This window comes from Crotalus tigris, unplaced genomic scaffold (assembly GCF_016545835.1).
Source record: "Crotalus tigris isolate CLP2741 ecotype Arizona unplaced genomic scaffold, ASM1654583v1 scf7180000019173.45859301935:6455823, whole genome shotgun sequence".
Taxonomy (NCBI): domain Eukaryota; kingdom Metazoa; phylum Chordata; class Lepidosauria; order Squamata; family Viperidae; genus Crotalus; species Crotalus tigris.
In genome coordinates, this window is record NW_024097414.1 from 865,173 (window position 1) to 878,303 (window position 13,131).

Genomic DNA, 13,131 nt, shown 5'->3' on the forward strand with positions numbered 1-13,131 from the left:
AATTCCTGAGCCAGCCATGTTGAGGGAAAAGGGAGAGGTTTCCAAGCTGAGCCATGCTGGCTCAGGAATTCTGGGAGTTGAAGTCCACGAGTCATAAAAGAGCCAAGGTTGCCTACCCCTGGCCTAGATATCTTGTCAGTCAATGCTGTCTCTTACCTCATAGTGAACCAGAAATTTCCATCACCTGGACAATTTCCATGCCAAGCATCTCTGTTCACAGAGGCCTGTCTACAGCCTGCATGCATACTGTGTCTTCCAAATTCTGGAGATTTTTCTATCAAGTGGTGAATATCACTGGGGACAGTTGCTGGCATGGACTTGTTTTATTTTCTAATTGCAGTGCAACATCTGACGTCTAAGGCCAGTTAGGAGACAGCAGAGCCAAAAGCTAAGTCATTACTGGATCACGTTACTTTCAAATGCCTCTGAGATGGGTATGGCTTATCCAGAGTGGTTAACTCTGTCCAGTCTGAGTGAAGTGAATATAGTTAACGATATTATTAGATTAATGTGTATTATGCTTCTACTTCCAGAGCAAAGTTAAACGGCCCTCTTGACAAATTACCAACCTATGTAGCCACAATTACTAGTAATGACATTGTGCTAAAGAGATACAGAATATTCAATATCCATATGCAGTCCAATCAATAATCATTCACATTAGACTTTATATTTCCAAATGGTCAAGATGGAGCTACTGGAAGCCTCCTTAAGAAGTAGTCAAGAAAGGGGAAACGGAAAGTGAAGTTATCTGGGACTGTACTATAACACCTCAGTTCCTGGCTAGATTGTATTAGGATTTTCAATACCGTCAGAACAGATTTCAAAAAGAAACCAATATAACTGAAACAGATGTGTGAGAAAGGCAAACCTTGACTTAAAACCTCATGATTTTGGAAAAGGAAAATTATAAAGCATTTTCATGGAAATTGATAATACTGCTGTGGTGGATGCTACGAGGACGTTGGAGCACAAAATCCATTATTAGCCTTTACCAGGGCAAGAGGAAACTTTTTTTAAAAAAAAATGAGTGCAAGATTTGTATATACAATTGCTTGCAGCGAGTAATATACATTCCCGCCTTTCATCCAGTTAAGATCTACACAAGAATTATTTCAATCTCTTCAGCAGAAAATTTCCTGCAATAAAGAAGACTAAAAGAATGACTAAATAACTCAAAATCGGCATTAAAAGATCTCGGCACTCACAGCAGCTGTAGAATTAATTATAGTGTTAAGATTTTTGGTTAATATATAGCACCTAGCAGCTACTTAAAAAGCAGCTATTCCTATATACCGGATTTATGGCCCGTTCTTTAAATTCCCTTATTAAACCCCAAAAAGAAAGAAAAAGGGGGGGACACACTGCTGAAGAATGAGACACCCCTCCCCAAGGCTCATTTGTGTTATACTCCATGTCCTGAAGGCCTCTTCTTTAATTGATGGATCGGTCTCCTTCTGCCTCATTGAGAAGGGGAGCTGTGTCAACAGGTGGCTGGGCCACTGCCTCGGTTGGCGAGCGTTTTGTTGAGCGGTTCAACGTGCCACCCTGGGGATTCATAGAATGGGGAAAGTTTGGTGAAGGTTGAACCTTTATGGACACAGTCCCAGGTAACTGATCCCCCGTTAATCAGCCAAGTGGATTCTTACCTGCTTCTTATCTACTATGTTAAGGCAGACAGAGCTCCCAATGCAAGCAATGGTGTTGGCCAGCATGAAGACCATCATCTGTTGCCAGCGCCATAAGGGGATCTTCAGTTCACTAGCAATTTTTTTTTTAAAAAAAGAACATTATTTGCCTGAACAGGTGGCAAGAGAAACAAAGGCGTCTTATCACATTAGTTCCCCAAGATACAGTAGTCCTCAACTTATTACCATCCATTTAGTGAGCAAAGTTACAATTGCACTGAAAAAGGGACATGGCCGTCTTTCACCCTTATGACCACTGCACTCTACCTGCAGTCAAAATTGTGATCAAAATTCAGACGCTTGGCCACTGACTCATATTTATGACCTGACCTCCAAAGTCAACACCGGGAGCCAGATTCACACTTTACAACCGTATTACTAACTTCACAACTGCAGGGATTCACTTAACTTTGGCAAGAAAGGTTGTAAAATGGGGCAAAATCCACTTAATAACTGTCTCATTTAACAACACAAATTTTGAGCTCAACTGTCATTAAGTCGAGGACCACCTGTCCTTGGTTATTAGCTCCATCATCAAGTATCAAGCAATTTATGGAAGTCATTCGGAACGACTGTGACACATTTTCTTGACTTTTAAGGCATAAACTCTTGCTTCCACTTAAGCAGAAAAACAGCTGTGGTTACCTGGACTTTGTTCCCAAGATATGTCCCACGATCACATTGGAGAGTCCGATGCCAATCATTTGTACGGATGTCGCAAGCCCCATCGCTGTTCCCACTGTTGCTTGAGGAACCACGAGTGGAATTGAAGGCCACATGCTGGCCTGTACAAAGCATAGTGGAAAAGAGGGACAGACCAGGGGAATAATGTGAGAAAGACCACTTTTGTAGGAAGAAGGAATCAAATTTCACGGCAGCTTCATCTCGGAAGAAATAATCGGATAAAGCAGTGTTTCTCCACCTTAATAGCTTGAAGATGTGTGGACTTCAAACTCCAAGAAGTCCCCTGCCAGCATTCTGGCAGTTAAAATCCATACATTTTAAAGATTGCTAAGGTTGAGAAATGCTGAGATAAACGCTTACGAGTCGAGAAATCAACCCGAGTTCTTGTTGTCAACTCCTAAATGATCATGAGATCCCAACCTTCTTCTAAAACCTCTGTTTACTGATAATCACAAGGGGATGCCACAGATTAGGCTGCTTAGATGGACTCATTCTGTCCCAGGAACAGGAGCTACACTCATTTCTCAGGAATGCTTAAGCTAGACGACATTTAAATCTGGATTCCTGCAAAAAGCAGCAATTAAACTCTACGTGCTCTATGACCTCTGATTCTAAAACGGTTGAAGCCAGCACTGGAATGTGAGACTCAGCAAATCAAAATCCCACTTCAATTGGCTTGCCAGACAGTTCTCCTGCTCTGACTCTCTCCTCACCTCCTTCTAACCTTTCGAACGAAGAACCCAGGAACATTTGACAAAAGTTAGGTCAGTACCAGAAACATCCCCATGGCTTAAAGTTGAGTAGAAATCGGGAATCCATGCATTCCAGTTCTGAAAACTTACGGCTGCAAAGGAGTAGGTGATTCCTAGCCAGATGGTGGAGACAAGTGGGGGAACGAAGGTGAAGGCCAAGAGAGCAAATACGGGCAATGTTAGCACCGCACAACCAACAGCAAACACACCTCTCAGCCCAATGTAATCCTGGAAAAAAGCAGAGAGAGAAAAATGAGAGCCAGTGTGGTGGAAGTTCAAGGCGTCAAGCTAGGAACTGGGGGAACGTGAGTTCTAATCCTGCCTTAGGCACAAAGCAGCTAGGTGACCTTGGCCCAGTCACTCACTATCAGCTCTAGGAAGAAGTCAAGGATCAACCACTTCTGAAATCTTTCCGTGGAAACTGCAGTCACTAAGAGCAAACCCTGACCTGAAGACACACACGCATGCATGCACACACATCTCATAGATAATAATGCATCTAGCTATTGGGACTACATCTTTAAGAAGATATAATTCACATTTTTTAAAACCTCAAACTGCTACCCCCAAAAAAACCCTACCATCTAAAAGGAGAACCTCAAGGAATAAATTAAGAAGTGATACCACTCCTCAAATATCTTTTTTCAGTGATGATTTGATGACTTGGAGGCTAATTACATTGGAGCTAACCAGAGAGAGAGAGAGGGAAAAAAACAATTTCTGTCCTTGTTGTATCTCATTCTGAAACAGGGCCGCTAGCAAAAACTCAATGCAGCTGTCAACCCAGAAAACGTTGCATGCCTTGTTGTGTTGCATATTCTTTTCAGGCTTCGTTTTTTTTCCCATTTGCACAATTTTATGGGTTGCCTTACTTCGCCCTACAAATGCAGGTGCCCCATCAAGGCACTGCCCTATTTCTGCCCTCAAGTCTTAAAATCATCCTTCGAAACTTACGATCAATATGCCAACAGCCGCCGAGAGAACAAGAGAGCTGTCGTAAACTGCTCCAGCTATATATGCAGCTGCCTGTTGACTGTAGCCAGGATACTTATCTTGGATAAACTTACTAGAAAAAAGAAATGCGATAGGAGAAAGAGAGAGAAATCCCGTTAGGACTCCAAATTGTTTTGGCACTGATGCGGAGATGGGAAAAACATCATCCTCTACAAAGAAGTCAACTCTTCTAGGTTGAGCAATCGGTGTTTTTAATAGCCTTTGGTGACATGGCTTCTTTTGTTCTAAGATGCTGCATTGGCAAGCGAAGCCAATGTCTAGAAGATAAATTTCCCAAGCAACATGGGAACCTCCATGCTCCTCACAGTAACAAAGGTTTGGTGGAGGGACACCCCCAATATGGCGTTTTCACTGTGAACCTAGAGAAATTTCCCAATCTGATCCTAGTCCTTGCTTCCAAACTTACCTATTCACCCAAAGGCAGCATCAGCTTGATAATTAATTAAGTATTCAATAATTATTTTTCAAGTGCCACATTTTTCAAACATTACTGGAAAGGACCATTCTACGACCAAATCCTTGCTCGTCCTTAACAAATATAGAAAAACGCCACCGGGTTGATTCCTGGCTTCTAACATCCGCAGAAGCCCAAACTCAAGACTCAGATATTCTGTGTTGTCCTTGGTTAACATCTAGTCTCATCTTTCCTATTCATCCCCCCCCAAATCAATATTTCAGTTTTGCCGATGCAAAAGAATGAAGCAGGAGACTTTGTCGAGATCGCACAAATTTGCAAGAGTCAGGGAAAGCGTCCCCAAGTCAATCAGTCCTTCCTTGGAAGAAGCTGCAACAGTGTACAGTGTACAGTACAGTATAGTGTACAGAAAAGCCACAGCTAGCATTTTTGGGTCCAAGAATTGTTCAGGAAACTGGACAATGAACAGTGAGCAGCCCAGGAGAGAAAGGGGATTTTTAACTACACTCCTTCACGTGCCAAAACCTCAGAACTGGCTTCTCTTCTTCTGCACCTATGTGGAATTATCAATAAAGTTTTACTCTTGGTAAATTAATGTTCCAGGAGTTTCTTTCCCTGCATATGCCAAAGGGACGGTTAACCCACTGCATGCCACAGGATTCGCTCCATTCTTGCCCACAGTCAACCCTCTGTCCCATTTTGCAAAATGAAATCGCTTACCTTGCATCGGCCACAAAGGGGAAGATCCCATTGTAGAAGAACATTATAGTAAGGACCAAGAGCCAGTAGCGAAGGGGTAAGTGGCGGATATCTTGAATTCTCTGGAAGTTAAAAATAAAGCACGCGTTAATTACAAGCACAGCTCTGAGGATTAGAGTCTCTAAAAACAGCTTTCTCTAGCCAAGTGGTTCTCCATCTTTTCTTTACCACGGACCTCCTTTAAATACCTTTTGTAGCCACGGACCAGGGCCACAGACCCCCAAGATTTAACTCATAACATTTCTTCAAGCCTTCGCAGACCCTCTGTGATGACATCGCGGCCCCCAAGGGGTCCGTGGACCACAGGTTGAGAACCACTGCTCTAGCCTATTCCACAATTCTTGAATTTCAATTCTCCACATTTCTGACTTGGTGGCTGGATAGGCTGTGGGTTGCAATCCAACTCAACTGGAGAAGGTAGCTTGGATCAATACTTCACCAAGGCTTCCTCCCACCCTGGTTCTACTTAGAGAAGAAAAAAATAATGATGCATTCTGAATTTCCAGGCTTTTATATATGATCAAACAACAGAGAAACGGGGAAACCAAAGACGTAATTTTCCATCACACCTTCCTGCTCAAACTCATTCATTTTCACATTTCGCATTTATAGCTACCGGAGACTAAGATGAAATAAACCAAGATCAACCTCCCATCCAACTCAGGAAATTCAACCAGCAAAGCAAGCACCAAAGAAACCACATGTGCAGATTAATTCTCTGTTGTAACATAGTTCCTTTAGTTTTGATTCCGAGTGTCTTTTAAGACCAGCCAACTAGCTTTATTCAACAAAATCATAAACAATGGCCTTGGTAGAATGTATGAACAGAGTCAGAATGCAAACCAAATAAGTATTCAGAATCCAAAGCCATTCAGAACACACACACCCCGCCTCTCTTTTTTTCAAGAGATAGGAAAACTGGGGGAGCACAATGAGCTTAAATGTTTGAAGTCTCTCTTGACCAGGGGTCTTCCAACTTGGCCCTTTTATGACTTGTGGACTTCAACTCCCAGAATTCCTCAGCCAGCCTCCATTTTGTTTGTTAGATTTAAGACAGGGGTCTTCCAACTTGGCCCTTTTATGACTTGTGGACTTCAACTCCCAGAATTCCTCAGCCAGGCACGCATGTCTGATACAACACCCACCCTACCTACCACTTTCTTGGACTCTTGTTGGAGAACTCCATCTAAGCCAAGCTGCTTCGTACCCACTTTGTCCAGCACGCTGACAGTGATGGCTGAAATAAAGCCCAATACGCATAACAGGGCTCCTGTGAACAGAGAAGAACCAATCATCAGAAGAACCAATCACCAATGATGAACTTTAAGGTTGGCCTGAGACCCTTTTAAATCGGATAACCTTTGTAGTCAAAGCATCAATGTATTGCTCCGGTGTAGATCTTCTCTTGAGAAGCAGCAGCATTAGGTTATTTGTTGACCTACCTTCTGGAAAAGCTCCCGAGTTCTGATGGAGCGTTCTAGGCAAGTTCTCTCAATCTAGTACAGTTCATTTAGTGACCGTCCGAAGCCTAGAGATTGTGCTCCAAGAGAAACTCACCTCCCCAAAGGGTCCACTGGATTCCAAAATGGCTTTCAAACCGCTGGGTGAAAAAGAAGTTGAGGACACTCCCGAGACGGGAGAAAGAGAGAGTCAACCCGAAGGCGAGCGCCAGCTCTTTGCCTTTGAACCAAAAGGCGGTGATGCGGTTCTGCACAACTCAAAAAGCAGAAGAGAGATCAGCGTTACTAAGCGTTACTAATTCCTGCATATGGCAAGGTGCTTAAATAGTGCTACTTTAATGGCAAGGTGTTTAAAAACTGCTACTTTAATTGTTTGTCCTTGAAGAAGCTATACGTTTCGTTTATAAATTAAAACAAACCCACTCCATGTTTCCACTGAAAAAAGGCATAATTTTGGAAATAAAAGGAAACATTCATAGGCTTCCACGGTCCTATAAGACTACTAGAGTTCTCTTTAGTTCTCCCTTTTCAATACAACTTAGAGAAAAGCTAATTTGTGTTTGCACAATCTGAATCAGGAAGTTGGCATTCAGATATATATTTTTTAAATACATTCTTTCAACAATTAACTAGATAAGGATGGGTTCAGATCTCACCCTAAGTCGTGATTTGTTTATCTCATTTGTTGGTTTGATAAAACTTTTTTTTTTTTTTTTAAAGGAAGGGGCTCTAGTTAAGAGATGTGAATGCATCTTGACTCAAATCAAAATTCCTGCTAGATGTATCAATACATGAAATGAAAGGATGAAATGAAAGAAAGTAGCTATGGCTGAATCTTGCTTACCAAAGAAAAAGAGTGGAAAGAAGTTAAGACATTCAATGCTTTGTCTGAGCTCACAGAACGTTATCGGCAAAGAGTTAACCACGCTGACCCAACACGCTCTCCCTTCTATGGAGAGGACGCTGTTCGTTCCTTACTTGTGAGCGATCCATTTCCAGAACCAAAAAGCAATCTGCCAGTTAGCATCAGAGGCAAGAGATACGGAGTTCCTTTCAGGTGAGAGCCCAGCGCAAAAACAGATGATCCCAAGACAGTGAGGAAAGAGAAGAGAAAGACACCAACTATGGAGAGAAGGAGAAAAAAACGGCATGGGCAAAATTCTACAGACAAAACACGTGGTTTTTACAATAGCCGTGCAAACTGGAATCGAAGAGGGGACAAGACCCAGATTTATAAACACTTTAATCCCTTCTGGTCACATAGATACCATCTCCAAGACATGCCACCACTGTTTCCAGTTGCAGGCGGTCCTCGACCTTCAACACAACTGGGGGCTGAATTTCCATTGCTAAACAAGGTGGCTGTGCCGAACTTTGACCTTTTTTTTTTTTTTTTTTTGCTACAGTTGTTAAAATGAATCACTGTGGTTGCTAAATCAATCATGTGGTTGTTAAGCAAATCCAATTTCTCCCACTGGTTTTGCTAGGAAGTTCACAAACAGTAATCACATTAGCCCAGGATGCTACAACCCCCGTAAATAGATGCAGGTTTTGTCAAGCACCCAAATTTTGAAAGTGCCACTTCAGCTTGAAATAGTCACTAAATGAAATTGGTCGCATGTCAAGGGCTACCTGTAACAGACACAATATTTAATTCCTATCTCTGATAAGAAAGATTAAACATTTTCTCTTAAAGCTTGTAGGAAATAAACTACTCAAAATTCTGCAGTGTAAAATACACTGCAAATACACATGGCCTCCTTGTGCTTCCCAAGAAACAGGATCTGAAGACCTGGTTTTTAAAACACTTGAAAAAATTCTGGAAGGGATAACCAAAGATACTGAAGATAGTCTTAACCTTTTTCTACTCAAGAAAGTCAGCCTATCAGATCCAAGACTCAATTTAAAAGAATCACATTAATGTCTGCCGACCAGTTTTCAACTGTGTGTTTTGTAGCCATCTACAGAAATAACCCATGTTAAGGGTATGGTCTGAGATTACACAGCGTGCCAACTTCTAACGCTAGGTCAAAACAAATGTTGTTATGAGGGGTCCTTGGTGGCCTCTGAGCTTAGTTGTTTTCTTGCAGGCGTTTCATGACGCAAACTAGGTAACCTCATCACTGCTAGCGTTATTAAAAGAACAGAATGGAAGTCATTTGTCAACTCAGGACAGAAAAGAGGTGGAATTTATCTGAAATAAAGCTGCACTTTCAAATGCATCTCTAACCATAACTGAGTTCCTTGATACATTTAGAACATTCGAAGCCAATGGACCCAGACCAGGGGTAGGCAACCTTGGCTCTTTTACGACTCTGTGGATTTCAACTCCCAGAATTCCTGAGCCAGCATGGCTCAGCTTGGAAACCTCTCCCTTTCCCCTCAGCATGGCTGGCTCAGGAATTCTGGGAGTTGAAGTCCACCATTCATAAAAGATTCAAGGTTGCCTACCCCTGACCCAGACAGATGTGGCTAAAGTGAGCCTTTCCATTGCAAAACGCTTTTAAAAGCTTCTTGTGAAACTTCTTGGGCAGAGATAAATGCCAATAACTTTATGCATTAACAGAGCAGAAAAGGTCTTCTTTAGCCAGCTGGATTTGAGAAGACAAAGGAACACACACAGAGCAGCATCCCCACCCCCAACCCTCCCAGATGATCTCAGAGAGAAGGCAGGAAAGTGGCAAAGAAAACAATGCGACAGTCACCCGGTTGAGATGGGCGGGCATAGAAATTAAACCGTTCAGCTCCTCCAAACTTACAGCGGTTTCCCAGTTTGTCAATCAAGAAGCCAGCCACAATCACCACCAGCGCATTACTAAAGAGAACAACAACAAAAAATCACAAAGAGGAGATGAAGATAGTTATTTTGCGTGTGTTTGTGTATATATGTATGTGAGAGAGATACTCACGTCCAGGCATAGATGGCATAGAGAAGGTTGTATTCTTCAGGAGTCATTCCAAGCCCTTCCACACAATCAGCTGTTGCGTTATGTTCTGTGCCATTCTGTTGAGTTCCGTTGGGGCAGGTTAGATTCTGGATGAGAAATCAGAACAGGAAAAAAATTGTCAATATCAGAAATTACAAATGAGCCAAGTTGAAATACACCCTGATTTAGTGAGGCCCACCTTCATAGTTATTCCAGATAACCCATCTACTAAGGGATGGGTATCTGCCTTGCAGAAGATGCTTTGGGTTTTGCTAATAATGTGTATTGAAGGAACGCACCATGTAGCTATTGTACTCTTCTGATCAAGATTTTTGACTTAGTATGATTCTACAGCCCAGTCAATTATCAATGAAACATAGTTTAAAAACCATAGCTTAGTATAATGTATGATGCCGGTATGTTGTTGTTAGTTGCGAAGTCATGTCCAACCCATCGCGACCCCATGGACAACGTTCCTCCAGGCCTTCCTGTCCTCTACCATCTTCTGGAGTCCATTTAAGCTCACGCCTCCTGCTTCAGTGACTCCATCCAGCCACTTCATTCTCTGTCGTCCCCTTCTTCTATTGCCCTCCATCTTTCCCAGCATCAGGCTCTTCTCCAGTGAGTCCTTCCTCCTCATTAGGTGGCCAAAGTAGAGTTTCAGCTTCAGGATCTGGCCTTCTAAAGAGCTGTCAGGATTGATCTCCTCTAGGACTGACTGGTTTGATCGCCTTGCAGTCCAAGGGACTCGCAGGAGTCTTCTCCAGCACCATAGTTCGAAGGCCTCAATTCTTTGGCGCTCAGCCTTTCTTATGGTCCAACTTTCACAGCCATACATTGCAACTGGGAAAACCATGGCCAGTATGTATCAGAATCTAAAAACTCTTAGGCAGGGCCTGGGTCTTATATTCGGAAAATAAATGAAGTTGCTACATTAGCTGTCAAAAATGTGGCTTGGCATCCACACAGTGCAAAGTTTCTTTAATGCCTACACACGCTTTTGGCTGCTCGGGTGTGAAAACAGTTGACGTTTGTTTTGGGTTAATCTCTGAAGCTCTGGAAAGACTTGAATTCAAAAAAAGCTTTGAAACTTTGCACCGTTACTCTATTTGCTGCATGGCTGAAATCAAGTTGACTTCTAATAGGGATGGAGAGAAAAGGAGAAAAACACTCACCCCTTGAAACTGTTCTTGCAAGACACTGGGAATATCAAAACAGAAGTAGGAGCCAAAGGTCAAGAGACAGTTGAAGAAAAGCACCAGGAACCGATAATATGCTGCCAAGGGAAATAAAGTGTTAGAATAGTAGAAAATAGCTGTGTGCAATTACTGTAAATACATACATACATACATACATGTAGGTCTTTGGTTATTCGGGTTTTCTCCCGCGTCAAATTGGAAGCGTCTTGGCGACGTTTTGACAAAGTCTCATTCGTCATCTTCAGGCTGGTGTTTTCGGCTTCATGCTTCTAGGAGCAAATTTGCTCCTAGACTGGTGACTGGTCCTTCCACTTATGACCAGGGCAGCATCCCAGTCACATGATCAAAATTTGGGCACTTGGCAACTGACTTGTACCGATTACAATTGCAGGACCCGGGGTCAGGTGATCTCCACTTACAGCCTTCCCAGCCAGCTTCCAATAAGTCAATGGGGAAAGCCAGATGATTCGGTTAACCAGTGCAGGGATTTATTTAACAACGGTGATAGAAAAGATTGAATAACTGGAACCAACTCACTTAACAAACTCCTTGTTTAGCAATAGAAATTTTGGTCCCCATTGCTGTTGGGAGAGTGCCTCTACTTTCATGTATACCGTTCTTCGTTCTTTCTGTCCATAAAAATTCAAAGACCTAAAGCAAATCTTGCATTCCAGCTGACAGCCAATCTGAGATTTTAACCCAGGAGTCTTCCAACTTGGCCCTTTTATGACTTGTGGCTGGCTGAGGAATTCTGAGAGTTGAAGTCCACAAGTCATAAAAGGGCCAAGTTGGAAGATCCCTGTTTTAACCCCTGGGAACTGCCGGGATGCAAAGGCCAAAATACCCCAGCCAGGCTTAATCCAGGCAAAAGATCTAATCCCACCTCCCGTTCACATGATGAGTCAACCTGATGGCAACGGGATGCTGGCAATCTCAAAGCAATGCTACTTGCTCCCTTTCCAGATGTTCTCACCCAGGGCCTATTGTTCTTTCGGATCTTGCCCTTTATTGCTTTGACTTTGTGTTTAAGGTTTTTGATATCTCCTTATATTTATCATTTGAATTCTAAGCTAACCAACGGGTCGCTTTTCAGACTGAGATGAGCAGTGCCTACTCAACATGCATGCTTCAGCCATGGCAGGCAGCGGCCCCTGGTCGTCTCTTTTGGGGGTGGGGGGGGGGGAACCCGCCCAGGGAGACTTCCACCATCCCTTCTCCTGCTAAGCCATGCCAGCCCCTGCCCTCCTGCCCCGAGGAAATCACGTGCAGAATCACGGGGTGAGCTGGGACAGATCAGAGCATGCAAAAAAAAAAGGCGCCAGTGCGAAAGGGCCCCTCTGAGCATATGCAAAGCGCGCCTGGGGATCTGCATTGAAGAAAGCACCCCGGGGCAGCCGGTTCCCCTCTGCATCGGGAGCCGGGGTTCCTGCCGAGGATTCTAGAGGGGGGGGACGGTCACGTGACCGAGCGGGGAGTCACGTGCTCCCGCTCACCTTTCTCGGCCGCCGCTTCCGCCATGGCTCCGGTTCCCGGCTAGTCCGCTCCGCTTCTCCCGAGGCAGCAGGCAGGCCCCGCCCACCATCCCCGGGACCGAATCCCCGCCCCTTTCCTCATCCGCCACCCTCTTTGTTCCTCGCTGGCGCTCCTCTTCGCGGGAGGGACATTTCGCCCCGCCTACTACCCCGCCCTCCGGAGGTGGGCTCTGGCCAAGCCCCGCCCTTTCGTCTCGTGACGTGGCTCCGCCCTCTTCCCCTCCCTCACGCGTTCCCCTATTTGTAAGCGGAGCTTTGCCTCCCGAACCACGCCTCCTCCGGGGAGACGAGGAAGGCTCGCAAGCTCCGCCCCCTGCAGTTTGACACCTTTGGATGCTGGAGGCTTCTCTGCTCCCCCCTTCAGCGTGAAGGAGGGGGTGGTTCCCGCCTTTTCTGAGGCGGCGCATTTGTCTCTGGCGAGGGAGGTGGACGTCTGAATGTTTTTCTAGCTTCCTTCCTTTATTCACAGAAAAACGTCTCAAAAACGATTACTATATCTGGTCATTTATTATTACAGTCCAAGATCAATCATAAAATCATTGGTTTAAATTTAAAATGCGTCCCATAGCATAGCATAGCATAGCATAGCATAGCATAGCATAGCATAGCATAGCATAGCATAGCATAGAATAGAATAGAATATTGGAAATAGAATAGAATAGAATATTGGAAATAGAATAGAATATTGGAAATAGAATAGA

At 43.8% G+C, this 13,131-nt stretch overlaps 1 protein-coding gene across 2 annotated transcripts; it reads right to left on the reverse strand.

The window, feature by feature from the left end:
- Positions 1-604: 604 nt before the first annotated feature.
- Positions 605-12,548, reverse strand: LOC120315692 (major facilitator superfamily domain-containing protein 1-like). 2 transcript variants are annotated; one of them, XM_039360463.1, is made up of 13 exons: positions 12,392-12,548; positions 10,875-10,975; positions 9,682-9,806; positions 9,532-9,587; positions 7,751-7,894; positions 6,870-7,028; positions 6,467-6,582; positions 5,274-5,374; positions 4,079-4,190; positions 3,215-3,352; positions 2,334-2,473; positions 1,650-1,761; positions 605-1,548 (listed from the first exon to the last, which is right to left on the reverse strand). In XM_039360463.1, the coding sequence occupies exons 1-13, from the start codon at positions 12,414-12,416 to the stop codon at positions 1,435-1,437; spliced, it is 1,443 nt and encodes a 480-aa protein (XP_039216397.1). In that variant the 5' UTR covers positions 12,417-12,548; the 3' UTR covers positions 605-1,434. The 2 variants fall into 2 exon arrangements, with proteins under 2 accessions (XP_039216397.1, XP_039216398.1); XM_039360464.1 differs by lacking the exons at positions 9,532-9,587; positions 10,875-10,975; positions 12,392-12,548 and having other exon boundaries at positions 9,682-9,797.
- Between the last annotated feature and the right edge of the window lie 583 nt (positions 12,549-13,131).

Coding starts and splice junctions, on each gene's coding strand:
- LOC120315692 (XM_039360463.1), bottom strand. CDS start 12,416: ATGGCGGAAGCGGCGGCCGAGAAAG. Junction 7,895..9,531: donor TGACAAACTGGGAAACCGCT/GTAAGTTTGGAG, acceptor TTCTCTCCATAG/TTGGTGTCTTTCTCTTCTCT. Junction 2,474..3,214: donor TCACCTACTCCTTTGCAGCC/GTAAGTTTTCAG, acceptor TGCTTTGTACAG/GCCAGCATGTGGCCTTCAAT.